Source organism: Colius striatus, chromosome 2, assembly GCF_028858725.1.
Source record: "Colius striatus isolate bColStr4 chromosome 2, bColStr4.1.hap1, whole genome shotgun sequence".
NCBI lineage: Eukaryota > Metazoa > Chordata > Aves > Coliiformes > Coliidae > Colius > Colius striatus.
Window position 1 is genome coordinate 102801194 of NC_084760.1, and position 16466 is coordinate 102817659.

At 41.1% G+C, this 16466-nt stretch overlaps 1 protein-coding gene across 1 annotated transcript in view; it reads right to left on the reverse strand.

The window, feature by feature from the left end:
• Positions 1-16466, reverse strand: part of FNDC1 (fibronectin type III domain containing 1) — a 71321-nt gene that overhangs the window by 12304 nt on the left and 42551 nt on the right. The window contains exons 10-15 of the mRNA XM_061990251.1: positions 14787-14898; positions 13447-13827; positions 8698-8763; positions 6627-6788; positions 4427-4657; positions 2929-3037 (exon numbers count right to left, since the gene is read on the reverse strand). Coding sequence (XP_061846235.1) covers positions 2929-3037; positions 4427-4657; positions 6627-6788; positions 8698-8763; positions 13447-13827; positions 14787-14898 — 1061 coding nt within the window. The remainder of the gene's footprint in view (positions 1-2928; positions 3038-4426; positions 4658-6626; positions 6789-8697; positions 8764-13446; positions 13828-14786; positions 14899-16466) is intronic.

A 16466-nucleotide genomic window follows, 5' to 3' on the forward strand; every position in this document is an offset into this window, starting at 1 on the left:
CAGAGGGTACACACAAGGCATGTTGCTGCTGCCCGTGGGATGGGAACTGGTGTCCCTGACCTGGGGTCTGGGAGGGACAGACATGCACTGCCCAGGATCTGTCGGGGACCAACTGATGTGACAGCACTCTGCAGACACAATACCCTCCAGAAGTAAATCAGCTGTCTGCAGGCTCACAGGCTAGTGCAAAATGTCTCCCTCCATCAAAAATAGCCTAGCACTACATCTGTTATGAGCATTTAGGACAAATACAGTAAGATACTAGAGCAGAGCTGGAAAAGGAGCTGACTATGCAGCTGGTCTTTTTTTCTGTAACACTCAGTGACAGGACAACGGGTAAGGCACACAAGCTGAAGTATAGAAAGTTCCATTTGAACATGAGGAGAAACTTCTTCTTGGTAGCAGGCACTATGGGATCATGATATCTTTGAAGGGAACAAAATCCAAGTGGACAGGGGAGAGGACTTGATGAGACATGGAGATACAGTGGTAAAAGATGACGTTTTAAATCACAAGACTATCTCACCACTCCAGTCAGGCACTGACACAGCTTTCCTGCAAAAAGGCAGAAAAACACCTAACCATGTTCAAGAAAGAGACTGACATTTTACGACAAGAATTATGATGTTTGTGACTGCAGGAAATTGGGTTCAGTGGTTGAGTGGATGCTGTCCAGTCCTTTGCATTGGTCTTCTGTGACAGCTAAGATTTAAGCTTAGGGAAGGGACATTGTCAAGACTTCTGTTTTTAAGATTTAATAAGGTTTAAAATAATTTTAGCATTTACATGCACATGTCAAAGGAAGCAACTCCTGTGCCCACTGAAGCTAACCAGAGTTTGGCTAATGGAAAAACTTCCACTTCTCAAAAGGAGGTTAGGCCAGGCCTCAGGAGGAAACTTGTGACACAGGTTAAACATAGACTACTGTTTTGTTTGTAAAACCTAAACACTAGAGCTGATGTTTTCCAGGATACGTTGACAGCTTTGAAATGTCTCTGGGGCTGACTTCTGCCAAGATGCCAACCCATTTCTGACAGGCTGCACATGCCACAAGATCGCAGCACAGACAGCCCCTCACAGATGCCCTGCAGTCAGTGGTATCTGCATACAGTAAATAAGACTTAATCAGAGCTGTCTCACAAAACACACTAACGATGCAAACACTAGATTTTCAGACTAACTTCAGATTTCACATCATATTTTCTTTGTTAGGTATGAGGTCTTTTCCCAGGGGTTAGGGAGTTATTTTTAAGACCAAAAAAATGCAACCAATTCCATCTGTGGGTCTGAAAAAAGTAAATGAGATTTGTTGATACACAAGTTCTGTATTGCAAAGAACCCTCCTTGTACACCACAGACTCCACATGAAGCCTTTATTGCCTCCATAGAGCGTACAACAGAGGCCAATGGTTTATACCATTCTTTAGCAAGATGCTGGGGAAATAATACGCTTAAGACAAATAGCACATGCTTGGACCTCCCTACTTTGAAACAGAACCTTAACATTCAATGTAGGAGTTACCAGGTTCATGGAGATACATGAACTTATAACTTTGCTGTTCCTGTTCAAATACAGCCAAATTGTGACCTTCTGAAACCCCGAGCTAATATACATCTCAGCAGATGGATCAAAGCTTGGCAGTTTGATTCCCACCAATTCCCCTGCACTGAGCATGGCTGAGACAGTGACTGCAGTGCTCCTGGGGGCTTTCACTGCGACCACTCTTTCTGGTGACCTGGAGTCCTTTAGATGTTTGGCATGAGAAACATTGCTGGCCTTCAACACAGTCCTTCAGGCAGCAGGAGATGGACATTTGATTGAAAGACAGTGAAGAAGTGAGGACCTGCATCTGGAAGGTGGGAATGGCAGAGAAGCAAGAGACAGAGGAGCCCAACCATGGGCAGCTGGGGCATATAGACAGTGAGGGACAGAGTGAGAGTGAAGGAGTGAAAGCTCATCTACAAATTATCTTGGAAAGAAAAGTCATTTTAGGTGACACCATTCCTCTCTTCTGTGTTACCCTAGCACAAACCCTATGTGCCTTTTCTAGGAGTGGATGCTCTGGTCTGTAGCTCATTATAAAGTGCATCATGCTAGTCCCAGCCTACAATCCCAGTGCAACTCTCATGTTACCAAATACATGAACACCACTTGCCACCAGTGTCTAAGAGACTGTAGTCATCAGTATGTGAAGAGCAATCACCTAGCCCAAGGCAGCACCAGAGGTATTTCAGACTAAGAATTGGCGAGGAAGGTAAAAGAGACAATGGGCATCTCTCAAAAGAAGTAATTTTAATGTAGTCCTTTTGTGGCTCTTCACTTCCCACCCAATTGCCAAGAATTATTCCAGTATCTCGCAAAGCATGCATTCTTATTCTGACATTTCAGTGAGATATTTTGCAAGATGAAGCTCCTGTCAAACTGAATTCTGAATGGCTGCCATGGCCACATTCTACAACACCAAGCCTCCTCTTTCATTACAGCTCATCTGAACAGACAGCAAAACCAGATCAGAGCTCTCCACACCAGCCCTTATGTATCAAATCTCGGCCACATCACTATGTGGGAATGGCCACATCACACCAAGGGTATATTTTAGTATACTCTTTCCCCCAAAATTTTATTCTGTTACATGTAAGACTAGAAAATGTATTTTTAAAATGGGATTTTCTTTGTTATTAAGGTATATTTATATACACAAACATATATATGCATGTACACACAGTCGTCTGCTCCAAGGTTAATATGGTAAAGATTTCATGTTAAGTAGCTGTGTGGCATACAAAACAATTTGCTGTCAAACAGAATGAGTAAAATCTAGATCAGATGTAAAGATTTATATTAAGGCAAAGACAAAACTATTCAAAATTCTCAATATTTGTTTTATTTCCCTAATAGAACTGAAAAAGTGTGGATCAAATCCTTACCGTGTGTTGGGCTTCAGGTTCTCAATTGGCAAATGAGTAGTCCCTGCAGTCCTTGTTGACCACTTATTCTTTAAAAAGTCATCATAGGATGCACTGTAAACCAGATAGCCTGCAAACAGGAATGATAAACACTTTTAAGCATTGTAAGTAACAATATCCCCAGGTGTCATAGTAGATTTTCTGGGTTAAAAGGAATGGAAGCATCCTTGAACATGAAAGTTATTCAACACCCAACCTTCCTGGAAAATCCCAGGCTACAAGAATTTCCTGTCATTAGCTAATAATGATGAGGCACTACATCAGAGGATAGTACTCAGGTGTGAATTCTGATTTAAAACCTAGTGAAGGCAAAAAGATGACAGAGGTAATCTAGTTACTGTTTCAAGTGATGCACTGTGCATAAACGAACATAGTTAGAAACATTGATGGGAGCTGAAAAAAAGAGAATAAAAAAGTTATGCAGACTGTGCTTGCTAAGGTATTGGATCAATAGCTTTGAGGGATGAAATGCTGTGGGACTGATACCACATAGCCTGTACATCTTCTCCCTTCCCAATCATCATCGCTGCTCTGGCTCCACCAGCTCTCACCCCTCTGTCATGGCTGTGAGCCACAGAGCTGGGCAAGGCTCCTTGGAAACTGGATATTAGCATTGAAGCAGTGGCCTTTTCCAAGGCTTACTTCAGATCTTTTAGGTCCACTGACAAGCAGTGGTTGATTTATTTCTAAAATATTTTTATTATTTACACTAGTGTCTTTCCAGTAGCTTTTAAGATTCATTCTTGAAGTCAGCTGGGCTTCTCTCTGTCTCTCACAAGGTCTAAAGACATTAAAGGAAACCAAATTTAATAAATCTATTTGACGCATTCTCCATCCCTGAACGTTGCTTGTCAGACTGATATTTGAGCAAAATATCACTAAAACAAGTTAAGCATAGCCTGGGCCACAGACTCCACTCGAGATTATCAACTGATCCATTCTTTTCCTACAAAAACAAGCAGACTAGAAAAGTGCCAAGCCAGAAGCCTTCCTACAGGCAGACTGCCACACTTACAGCCAGGCAGGACCTAGACTGGCTCCAGACACGCAGTCACCTTTGTTCAGAGCAGATTGAAGCTGTCTGCTGGAGTATCTGGAAGACACTCCAAAGGCAGGCTTGAGAGGTGCCTGTGGTGGAGCAGAGGACCCTGTCTGAGGGCAGAAGTGCTTGGCTGAGCAAAGCATAACTGCAGCTACCATCAAAGTGAGAAGTGATGCCTTCAGAACCACTGGCACAAAATCAGCACCAAAATCTTGAGATATCTGGACCAGCGTGGGCTAGTCAGTCTGGCACTGAGGGACAACAGAGGGATTTTTCTCACAGCTACCTACCCTCAGAAGATTGTAGAGGAGGGAGAACTTCATGGGCTGTTAGTTCAGTTTAAGGTATAAACTGTCATTTAAGAAAACCCTCCCCCTCCCTGTTACCCTATCAGGAGACAAACTCTCAGGAGAGTACCTGTAACCATGTCTCCTTCAGCAGGCTTGGCCCAGTCCACGATGACAAAGGAGTGACAGCCTTCAACTGCTACGACAGTGATGTTGTGAGGGGCTTTCAGGGGACGTAGATCTTTCTCTCTGAGGTCATTAGGGATGATTTCATCAAGGCTCTCCACTTGGAAGTGCTCCAGGGCCTCTGTCAAGGAGCAGGGGGCTGCTGGATCTTTATTGAGATAGGTCACATAAGGTGCTGGAAAAGACAGGGAAGGGTGACATTTAGTTAGCAATTTGTAGGTACCACAGAGTATCATACAGGCTGGCAATTTCCTGAAAAAGTGAGAGTTAATGTTTTGTGATGCATTTTAAAACCCCTGCCCTTCCAGCCCAGATACAGTTCACTGCTGCCAACAAAGCATGTCTCACTCAATTTGACTGATGAGCAGGGAGAATGGGATGCCAATATTCAGGTCTACCCCACACTCACAACTGCCTCCAATTATACAAAAACAGGAGGTGATCTTTGCTATGAGAGGCAGAAGAGAGCAGTCTAACTGCAGGACACTCTGCATGCTATCTCCAGCTGCTCTGGAAGGTAGGGTGAAAATGTCACCCAAATTCTATACTTTTCCACATGTAGGAAGGGATCTCTGCCAAAGGGATCTTAGCCTGTCTAAGACTTCACAGGTCCAAGTGGCTGGTTCTTATACAACCATCCTGCAACTGAAGTTAAACAACACAGAGAACAAGAGTAATTCCAAAATGAAGTCTGACTACGTTAAATTAATCGATTACTGCTGTGATCCTCTGGGTAATAAGGGACCAAGAGTCTTGAGTCCCTGCCTTCCAGGCACGTGCTCTCAACCTGTAGCTTTTCTTTTTAAATGCTTTATATTGCCTGGAATTGCACTTCAGTTTAGGAAAAAATTAAAACATCCTTTTATTGCCTTAAAAGTCACTGTAACATTCAAAGTAAGGACTACAAAACTTGCTTTGGAAATGTTTATTCAGTTGCAGTAATACAATTCATTGAAGTGGTGATACTATTTCCCTAGTGCCTCGGAATGTTCATAAAACAACATTTCTTGGTTTATCTTATTGGATTTCATGCCCTAAAGGGATTTTTTCCAGATCTTGCAATGAAGTTAATTTTAGCCTCTCCAGTTAAATCAAGACGCACCGTCAGTGAGAGCTGAACAGAAACATCATGAAATTGTTTGGACAGGGAAGCTGAAGATGCACTGGAAAAAAGCTTTGGTATATATAAAACCAAATCTTTTGCTTCAGCAGCAGAGCTCCACTCTAAGCCACGTGAAGCTTGTGGATATTGGAAGGGAAGGCAAGACATGAGTCAAAGCTGACTCCATTGCCTGAAATCCCATCTGAAATCCCAGATGAGCCAGCAGCTGACTTGACCTCAGTCCAAGTGCCAGAGGTTTGTAAAGTGCTGTGGGGAGGTCACCAGTCTGAGGTGGAGGTTGGAATGCAGTACCCTGCAACCTCCAAATCCCTCCAGTCTGCCCTCCCAGCTACTTCTCTGACAAAGACTCAGAGGAGCTCTCAAGTCAGAGCTGCAACACCTTACTTATACATTTGAATGGCTAACGCACACAGGAGCCAGCCTCATGGCTCACGTCATGTCAATATGCTTCTACAGAGGAATGAAATGAATAACAAAGTCAGATTTCTCACTATCAGCTTTCCTTTTTTGAAAGTTCATATCCCAAATATCATTCATTCCTTAACTTTGAAGTATACTTTTGACATACATACTTGTGCAAAGTGAGTGAAATCACTGAGGTTGCATAGGCCAGTGGAAAACAATTAGGTCCCCCAGAGGAAGACTCTCATCTACATAGAGACTTGCACCGATTGAACTACTGTGAACTTTAAATGATGCAGCTGAGCTGAACTGAGCACCAGAGCAGACGTTCTTGCTCTCTTAATTGACTTCAGCTAAACAGAACACAATTCAGGATACACAGCAGAGCACTTAAAACTGAAAGTGTACTAAGAGGTTTGCACTGCTTCGACAAAATCGGTGTAGGTCCATGTGTAAACATGCAAGCATCAAAGCTATGAACAAAGTACTGCTGTTTGGGTTTCCCAGATGTCTGTTGGACATACTCGTGCAATTGTCTCAGCTTAAGAGCTGATCTTACTAGAACAAGAACTCTTTGCAGTGCAAGTAAGAAGCTACACAAAGCAAAGGACACCCTTACCAGTGAAACGCTTCTTTCCAGCAATATCATATTCTGACACAGGGCCGGTGCCAACAACACTAGTCTCCGGGTAGACAACTTCTGATTCTGTCGTCGTAGAAGCAGTGGTGGTAGTGACAGTGGTGGTGGTTGGTGGCAAAGTGCTCTCAAAAAACTCATAATCTTCAGAGGAAACATAAGACCAAAAAGTTAGCTTGTTTCATTTTGCTTTGGCTTAACTATGAACTATGAGAAGGGAAACATTTCTGTCACCAGCCACAGCCACACACCTTGCCCTAACTGCCTCACGCTCCTTAGAGGCCTCTAAGTCAGGCTTAATCACACTGCAGCCTTGCAAGGGTTTCTACCAAATTGAGGGACAGTGAGCACAAAGTCTTTTGCCTTAGAATCTTAGCATCATTGCTGATTTAGACCTTGCTCACACAGGTAACAAGGATGACAATAAACAAATGTATTCGTACAGCAGTATCCTGAATAGACTTTGTCGCCTTGCCTCACAACTCCCAAGAGAAGACCAGCATAGTAATTGAATCTCTGGCCACAGCCAGAGAATAAGGGAAGGAGATAAGGTACTTAAAATGGCTTTTTACAAAAATTCTATGCCATTATTATAAAATACTAGAGCTGGTTCACACCACTTTTAAACAGTTCTGCAACTCAATAGGCATGGAGCCTATTGTGTGGTCCACATCAATCTCCTTGTATTCAGTCCCCCTTGATATTCAATCTTATTAAATCCAATGTTTTTGAAAAGCTACTGCACTACCAGACTGACACACAATACTAAGGGAAGGAAGTACGTGGCATACCTGCCATGTCCACATGCACACTATGTGACTTGGCTCATAGCTTTGATCTTTTTCTGCTTAAACTGCTAAACATTTGTTTTCTGCAGGTGACCCACACCTAAGGGGAAGCCTGTCAAAAGACCTGTGTGCTGAGGATGCTACACTTCCAATGGGGTGTAAGGAATATGACATAGAACTCATGCAACTTTTATTTCTTCCTCTCCTTCCCACATTCTAAACATCAGCCTCAGTATGAAGTAGTCAGAATAAAAAGCACAAAAGTCTATGGTATTTTCCTCTCAGCTGCCATACTCCTTTTAAATGCTTTTCTGCTGTTGGTGGTGGTGGTTTGACTTAGGATCTCAGCATTGTATCCACAAAGAAAAAACTTCTGTTATTCTAGAGCCATAAATGCTACTAAAAATTTTTTAGTTTAACAGAGGTCTGTACTTGGCCACTTTCATATGCAGTGGTAAGAGCAGGAATCTGGAGATTAAAAGGAGCAGAACATCACAAGTTATTGATGGCAGAAAGTGAATGCTAGTTCCAATAATTGAGAATTTGCATTCCCTATGCAAACCTATAATTAAATCCTGTAACTTTAGGCTTCCTCTTCAGTTAAATTTAATGTGTCCTGGATTATAATATCAAGATGGCACCAACACAACTTTGCAAAAATCTTTCCTTTTTCTTTTTTTGGTCTGTTTTCAAACCTATTTTAGATAAATTCCACATGAATTCAGATGAATAATTATTTTATATGTAGGTGACCTTATTCATCATGACTATGTTTCATAGGCTAAATGAAGATCATGTATCAAGAAAAAAACCAAAAAAAAATGCACAGTGTTGTGGAGTGCTAAAATCTCACTGACATATTTAAAGTTTCCAGGGCTTTTTGTTTTTTTTTTTTAATTTTCTATTTTAGAAGAGTTCACTGACTTTGACTGGGCTGGAGCTAGAAGTTGTCCTGGAGGAAGTAAATCTGGGATTGAAGTGGTGACTGTATGACCCAGCTTTGAAAATAATTTATTTCCAAAATAGGTTCCTATGAGATTGCAGGACTGACAGGAAGGGACTTTCACATGCAGGAACAGCTGCCTTTGCATCCTTGCTTTTCATATCTGATGCAGGACTTGGAAAGGCTCTTCCCGTTTACCAGTGCTTTCTGAAACTCTCATTCACCAACCTGTCCTCTCAAACCCAATTCTAAAGAAAGAAGACAGGAAAAAACCCAATCCCAAATATGTCACTTGCAATAGACTTTTTCAGTTAAACAGTACCATCATCATATATCACGTATGCCTCTGGAGTTGCTGTCACATCTGAATCCAGTCCTGAGAATGTATCTATTGAAGGAGACAAAAAAAACTATTAGAATTCAGTGGTCCCATCTCCATCCTCCTAGTAAAATACTTAGGGAATAGAGTTTAAAATACAAATATTTGCTAGTTGATTTGTAAAGAATTAAGATCATTGCCTAGTTTTCAGTTAACACAGTGACAGTCTGCTCTGTATATTTAGAATAACAGACAAGTAACTAACTGCAGTAGCAATGAGTTTTACAGGGGGAAAATGCGTTCAGGGCTGTGACTCAAAATTTAAAGTAATGCACCTTTCAGGAGCTCTGCCCCAGGCCACAGCAGCTCTGGAGCAAAGGCAGGCTGCTAGCAACCATGTAATGTTCAGGTCAGGAGGAGCAGCAAATGTGAGAAATTTATATGTAAAAAAAACCCAACCAAATAATTCAAGCAAATTAAGAACTTGAATTCAACTATTTTTTTGCATGACAATACAAACAAGACAATCCACAGAGTTTGTGTCTGTATCAGCAACTAATGCAGCCCAAAGGGAATGGATCTGTAGAATGAAGCAACTGGTGCTGGATTTTCCAGGGTTTTACTCTGCACTAGCTCTAGTCTGATGCTACAGACTGAATGAATGTCCATTAGAGGTTGTGGTACATGTGTCATCCTGAAGGATTGTTTCTGCTTTAGTTTCACCCAACAGGAATTTACTTTGTGCACACCAAGATTCCTTCACAATGCAAATCAAAGCATAGCAAGAAGAGATGATTGTGAGGTGCACATAAAAAATACTGTCTTGATCCGCCCCAAAACCAATGCAAATGCACCCACAGACTTCCCAGATACCTATCCCTGCATACTATCTCAAAACCTCCAGGTCATGTATCCAGCACCAGATACATCACCTATCAAGTACCTCATCTTGTGCATCATGGTGGTTTCCTGCATGCTCTGAGAAATGCATTTCTCCACATATTATCCAAGGAAACCAGAGTACATAAAGCTCTGATTAGCCATGAGAAGCAATGCAAACAAACCAAAAGCATTGCGCTGAAACCCAATGAAGGTACAATCAGAAGTCTTCAATGAAAGGGGCTGGGGCTGCAGAGACACCAGAGTGGGAACATAGACAAGAGAAAGACAGCTTTGATCTCAGGATACTACACAGAAACTGGTAGTGCTCCCGGAACACTTGGTACAAAAGCAACAACATTATTTTTGCTAAGTCAGCAATATAAATTATGCAAAATTTCAACTCCTAATGTGAAATAGTTTGCAAATATAATATGAATGATACATTTTCATTTTGCAGGGTTTTTCTTATTTAGGACCAGCAATTATAAGACTGATTATTTTTTTTTTTCCCTAACACAAGAGGTTTCCTTTAAATACACGATGGTGATTTTAATGCCAAAAAACCCTTTGAAAACACATGAAATGGGGTCATTCTTGTCAGACTTTCATAAAGCAAAATTTGACATTTTCACATTATAGATTTCTGTAGCCACCCTTCAGGAAACCATCCACTTAGAATCCACTTGACTCCTTTGAGGGCAGTCAGTAGCAAAGTAAATTCTCTGATGAATTCTGCAGATTTCCTCATTACAGTTGGCCAGCATTAACCAACAACTATAATGTATGCACTTACCTTTGACTACATTCAAGTAAATAAGAGGATCAGATGTGCAGAAATTTGAAGTCCTTTATGGCCAGATTCACGCCTATTAGCTAATCATACTTTAGCTTATGTACAATCCAACAGGAACAAACTTTATTTTCTATTTTTGTACTTGTTCAACCTCTTCTACTCCACTGTATTTGCTTCTATATACTCCACTAGACATGCTTCTTTCTCATTAGATGTGGCATGGCAACGATAGGGACATTTCAAAAAAGACCTTTCACTTTATAATTCTCTGCAGTTCTCCAGCTTGCTCCATCTTCCTTTGAACCCTCCTCTTCAGTGAACTCTGCCTATACCAAATGAGGTTAAGCCTTGCTATGATCGCTTGCCATAGTCTCTTGGCATCTGTAAAGACAGTGGACTGCACAACCATCACTTGATTTTATCACACGTAAGACTCCAGTTTTTTAACTTGTGAGTTCATGAAAAAAAGTTTAGCTGATTTCAAGGCCAAATCACGCTTGTGTGGCCAAACTCCTTGACAGTTAAAGACTGCTGAATCTAGTGAAATGTTGACAATAAATTCTGCTGGGTTGAGCAAAAATCCTTCCAGCAAGTAAGCAAATTTGCCAAAGCTTAAGTAGAACGTTTGGTGGTGGGTTTTGGCACTTGCAGCTGCTGGCTGTTTGTGAGTAAAGAACTTAGCAACAAGTATGAAATTTTGGCAGAAAAAAACATTTCATGAAACGATCTGAAGTATATTCTAGACTCAGATTAAAGCGAAAGACAACAAAAAGATGATTTGGAAATGGTCAAAGGAAAACTACATTAAATGTTTTGATAGTTCAAGTAGCAATTGTTTATCTCTCTTGAAATAGACACTGCACTTGTTAAACAAAAAATGCCATCATGACATAAATGCCAAAAAGATGGTTTCTTTTCAAGCAAGTTTCTCTGATAAACAACGGGCAAGTTGTTTTGCTGTTTGTGAAGTGCTGAGGCAGATCACTGGGATTTGAAAAAAACAAAACAAAAGCCAGACCATCAAGAAAATCCTAATAATTACTTTTCAGAGAAACTTTCATAACTGCCACATAGGGACTAACATTGCTCAAGCTATATAGCAGGTAAGAAGTAGAAATTCAGCACCACGACCATCTTGAGGTTTCAGTCTCCCACTGTGATGCATTTGCAGACATACTGTCCAAATGTCAGACAGCTTATGAGTGACTTAAGGGCCATTCGCATTGAACATGAAGCCTTTGTAAAAAAACAGTTGTCATTCATGCCTCTGACCAAGTTCAAGGATTCAGTAAGACCATCTGGTAGAGAGTAAAAACTTCAAGCAGAACTTTTCTAAATGCTCATAAAATCATGTGAAAATTGCCCAGCCTGCAACTCTGCTAGCAATAACATTGCAAACCATTTCATTGTTCAGCCCCTGGAGCCTATGTTCAGAGCAACCCCAGCCTTATTTCACGAACTCTTACTGTTCGTATAATACGTATTCTCAGAAGAGGTACTTCAGGTATCAAATTGTAGATGCCAAAAGAAAAAAACATAACGGGATATAAACAACATTTAAGGTAAGCAAAATGGTGGGAGTGGTGGGAGTGGGGGGTACTCAACTCTATAAAAACTAATGGTCCCCTTGAGGCAACTTTGAAAACGCCAGGGTGGCCATATATAACAATATCTGTAACACTTTCATAAATACAATTAAGAACAATGAAAGCACCAAAGGGAAACACAAAAAATCTTCAAAGAAATATTTAACGATGATGGTCACCTTTATATACGTATGTTTGTGTACACACCCAGGCATTTGTGCATATGCAAGCACGCTGCTATAAATGCACACCATCAAACGTCAGGCTAATTGTAAATATTAACACTGTAACTCATTTCAAATCCACTTGTACAAGGCCTTAACATTTCTAACTCATTACTTACCCAGGGTAGCTGGTAAAGGAATTTTCAGTCTTCTGCTCCTGAGATCCTCTCCAAATATGCCATCCTTAAACTCACTGTGAGTTGATGAAGCCCCATCTGCCCATACCCCTGCGCTCTTCAAAGCAATAGTTCAGCTTCCTAGGCTGTAGTTACATGACTACTTTGGCTTCAGAGATATAGGTTTAGGGGGGGAAAGTAATGGGGTTTTATTACCCATTAAAACTGACTACTGCAGTTGGCAGAAGATGTCTGACTGCTAACCTGTTGTTTTGGTTATAATCATGCTGCTACTGTCCATTTGTAGATTGAGTTGGGTATAACCTAAAACAGTGCTCTTTGATCTGGTTTTGCAAAATATGCAGCTGTTTTGCAATGCAACATTCAGGTGATGAAAGGGTAAAACACGGTAGGAACAGACGCAACACCGGTGATACACTCCGGTGTATTTATATTTGTTTACTTTGGATTTCAGTTTGGCACCACATCCTAAGCATGTACAATTGCAATAAGAAAATAATTACATGCACCAACACTGTTTCATATTTCAGATGAGGAAGAAATTAGTGTACAACTCTCTGTCTGTGCAGAACCAGGGTTGTCTTACCCAGCTTCACTGTGCTGTGCTACATTCCTGCTAGACAATCTCTTGTCTCCGAGGGCTGGCAAGAGAACAAGAATCTCATTTTGCAAAAGTTGGTTTCAGCATGGCTCCAAAGAGAGACTTTTCAGGATTTATTGTGAGAAATGAACACAAAATAGACAAAATGTATAGTGCCTTCAGGTCCTTTTCTGGCCTGAACTGGAGTGAGGACTTCCTTATATGTGAGTGCTTTGACCACAAAACTGCTGTCTGTACTTGTGCTCACATGCATGAAAACATGTGACGTGACTGGATCTGATCCATGGTAAGAATTTTGCTCAAATCAACATATTTAGAGGAAAAGCTTTAGCTTTGGGGAAAGTTGACATTTTCCAATGAAAAACCTTTTAATGCTCAAATCCTTCTGCAGTTGCTCTAATCTCAGTTCTTGCTTTACCATATGGACCAAAAACTTCAGAGGCAGACTCTCTCCTACCTTACATTTGTGTAACTACACTGTATAAACAGAACAGCGCAACTAAAGGAAACAGCAAACAAGAGAAGTTACCTTCTGCATTGCACTCTGGCAGGCCATTGAACCCCAGCAGTAAGTTGCCCTCATCATCATACTCCCCATAGGTGCCTGGAGGACAGGTTGGGGGTGGCTTCTCAGTGGGCGGTTCAGTGGTGGTTGGTTCAGGAGTGGTGGTGGTAGTTGTAGCAACAGTTGTCGTCGTTGTCGTAGTAGTTGTTGTGGTAGTTGTTGGGGGCACTGTCGTTGTAGTAGTTGAGGGAGTCGTTGTTTTCTTAATCATTTCAAGACCAATCAGAGGTTTCCCTCCAAGGCTTATTATTGGTTTATCTTGTGCACTCGCTACAGGTTTACTAAATCTGCCATGTCCAAACAAAGGTAATCCATCAGGACTCACCATTGGGGCACCCTTTTCATCTAGGAGAAAAGAACAAAACAAACCAAAAAATTCACCATTCGTTCATTTCAGGTTTATAGCATGGTAGCTAAATACTGTTGCTAAAAGTAGTAGATACCATAACAGCACTGAGAGTGTGACTACAGCCTCTAATAAGGCTATAAGAAGGTGACAAAGAAGAAGGTTGTTCATGGCTAAGGAAGCTGGGAAATGGTTCTGAAGAACCTCAGATAAACCACAGGGGTGTTCACTTTTATCAGCTGTTTGATAAACTTCAAGGGAAGACTGCAGGGAGGTTTCGCTTCAGAAACACAACATTGCATTCAGTCTAAGTCAATCTGATAACTATTGAGGAAAGGTATGATTAACCCATATTCTGCTCCCTAAAGTCAAATACGTGCAAGAAAAAACTGGGATGAGCTGGTGAGACGCTGTCACTGCAGAAAAATTTTTGTGCCAAACTCTAGATACTGCAACTATTCGTGGTAATCAGTTTAACAGCTGGCACTGAATATGCTTTCAAGAGATCTATAAGGATGGACTGATATGTAAACAGCAGTGTTTTCACAGATCACACACAAGACTTTTTACTGTTTATGGTTAGTTTCAGAAGAAAAAATAAAATAATCACATACATATGACCAGTACACTGCTAGTGGTGGGAAATCATTATTTCTATGTATATGTATATAAAGATATAAAGAAGCACCAGTCATTATTCTAGCTCAGTTCTGCAGCCCATTCTAATGCTGATACAAGTGAGACAGACTTGGTTGATTCTTGCTGCCTCATACTCTGGAGACCCAAAAATTCTCCAGATGCTGCAATGTGTTGACTGCCTGATGGACACCTGAGGTACAAGCAACTCCAAATGGTTTGCAGGGGACCTGGGGATGCCTGAAGCATTCAATAGCTCAAGGACTTCTACTATGTGCACATAATCTGTAGATTTTTTCTATAAGAAGGAAGCTGCACTTACCAACAATTGTACGCCCATCTCCTCCTAACTTCACTCGGAGAGGTTTGCCTTGGGAATCCTGGAGGTATTTTCCTTCAGCATTTAACACTAGCCCTCGGTCAAGATCTACAATCTAAAAGCAATAGATGGATTGAAGTTTAGCTAACACAAGAGGAGGTGAAATGAAGCTTCACAGCATCAGAAATCCTGGGGAAATTCAAGTGCTGTGATGCTCAGGAATAGCTACAACACCCACAGATTTTTAAAAGCTGAGTCACTAATTGTATAGTAATCATTGAAAAATTCCTGCTGAAGAAAATAAATCCCCAGAGTTGCATGATAGCCAAACTCATTTTGCCTATTGTAACTCAGAGGTGCAAAGGAGCAACTCAATTGATTTTTGTGGGCTATGCAACTCCTAAGGTGGATTCCTGTAATACTGATCCAAATATGACCCTGAGTCCTTTTGAAGATGGTATTTAAAAGTATGTCAATTAATCAGAAAAAAAAAAAAAGGAAAAAAAACCCCCTAGTTAATTTAGATTGGAACATCATTGAAAACATGGTAGCTTTTTATTGGGTTAGGAGACTGAAGAAAAGCCTCTGTCTCATCCATCAAATCTGTCTGGGAGTTTGGATTGAATTCAAGAGGTAACTGCAGTTAAAATCCAGTCCTCATTGGTATCTTAACCAAAACCAGCAGAATTGTATGCTCTTTTAACCTGAGGTTTCAGATATTGAGCCACAGAACACAGAAATGCAAAAGTGGTTAGGGGCTGTGAGGAAACTGGGAAGAGGAGGTGAGCAGCAGTTCCAGGTTAGCAAGAAACATTTACATTTAGTACTGTAGCAGGAGGGACAGCAGATCATGAGGTCAGTCTCTGGAGCCATCTAGGTCCCAGATGTTGACAGAGATCCTCTTGCTTTACACGTCTTACTCTTGTGGAATAAAGGGTATGCCCTGCAGCCTCCCAAGGACCTTTCTAACCTACTTTCTGGAGTTTAAAGGGCTTTGTGCATGCTTTTCAAAACACCTCCCTTGAATGTCACATACCTGATGAACCTTCTTATGTTCTTCCTAATGCAAACAGCAAGACTGAAGTGGCCATACGATAAATGTCTTTACGTATCACACCATGTGTGAGAAACTCTATAGATATCAGGGAGGTTGGTCTCTGGCTCTTCCTGCTCAGTATTTGGGCAACCTCACAGGAAACAGCAGTTTCTTCAATCCTCCCTGCATTGATTGATTATAAACTCACTGGAAAGGATTTTAAAAGACCAGGACTGCACATGTAGGCACTTAATGGGGCTTTCCTACCAATGGCATCTGAGCTCTTATGAGCATACTACTGGAAACATGTCTATATGAACAGCAAAATGCTTAAGGGTACCTAAGTATGTGCACTTAAAGCATTGTGACACTTATGGAGTAACTTTACATTTTGATCCTCTTGCTCAAGTGCTTCTCCCTCGAGCCTGAGTCTAGAAGCATTGCTGAACATGTCTTTCACAGCACCTATCCTGGGCAGTCCCTACTCACACTGCACAGCAGACAAGCCCTGGCTCACCAGGGACCATAAGTTCCATTGACTTTGAGGAAAAACCATTTCATTAAGTTTATGAGAGTAATGCTATACTTGAAAATATAAGCCATCAGGTTTTAAATCAGACATTTAAAATGTTCAAATGATGAAGAAT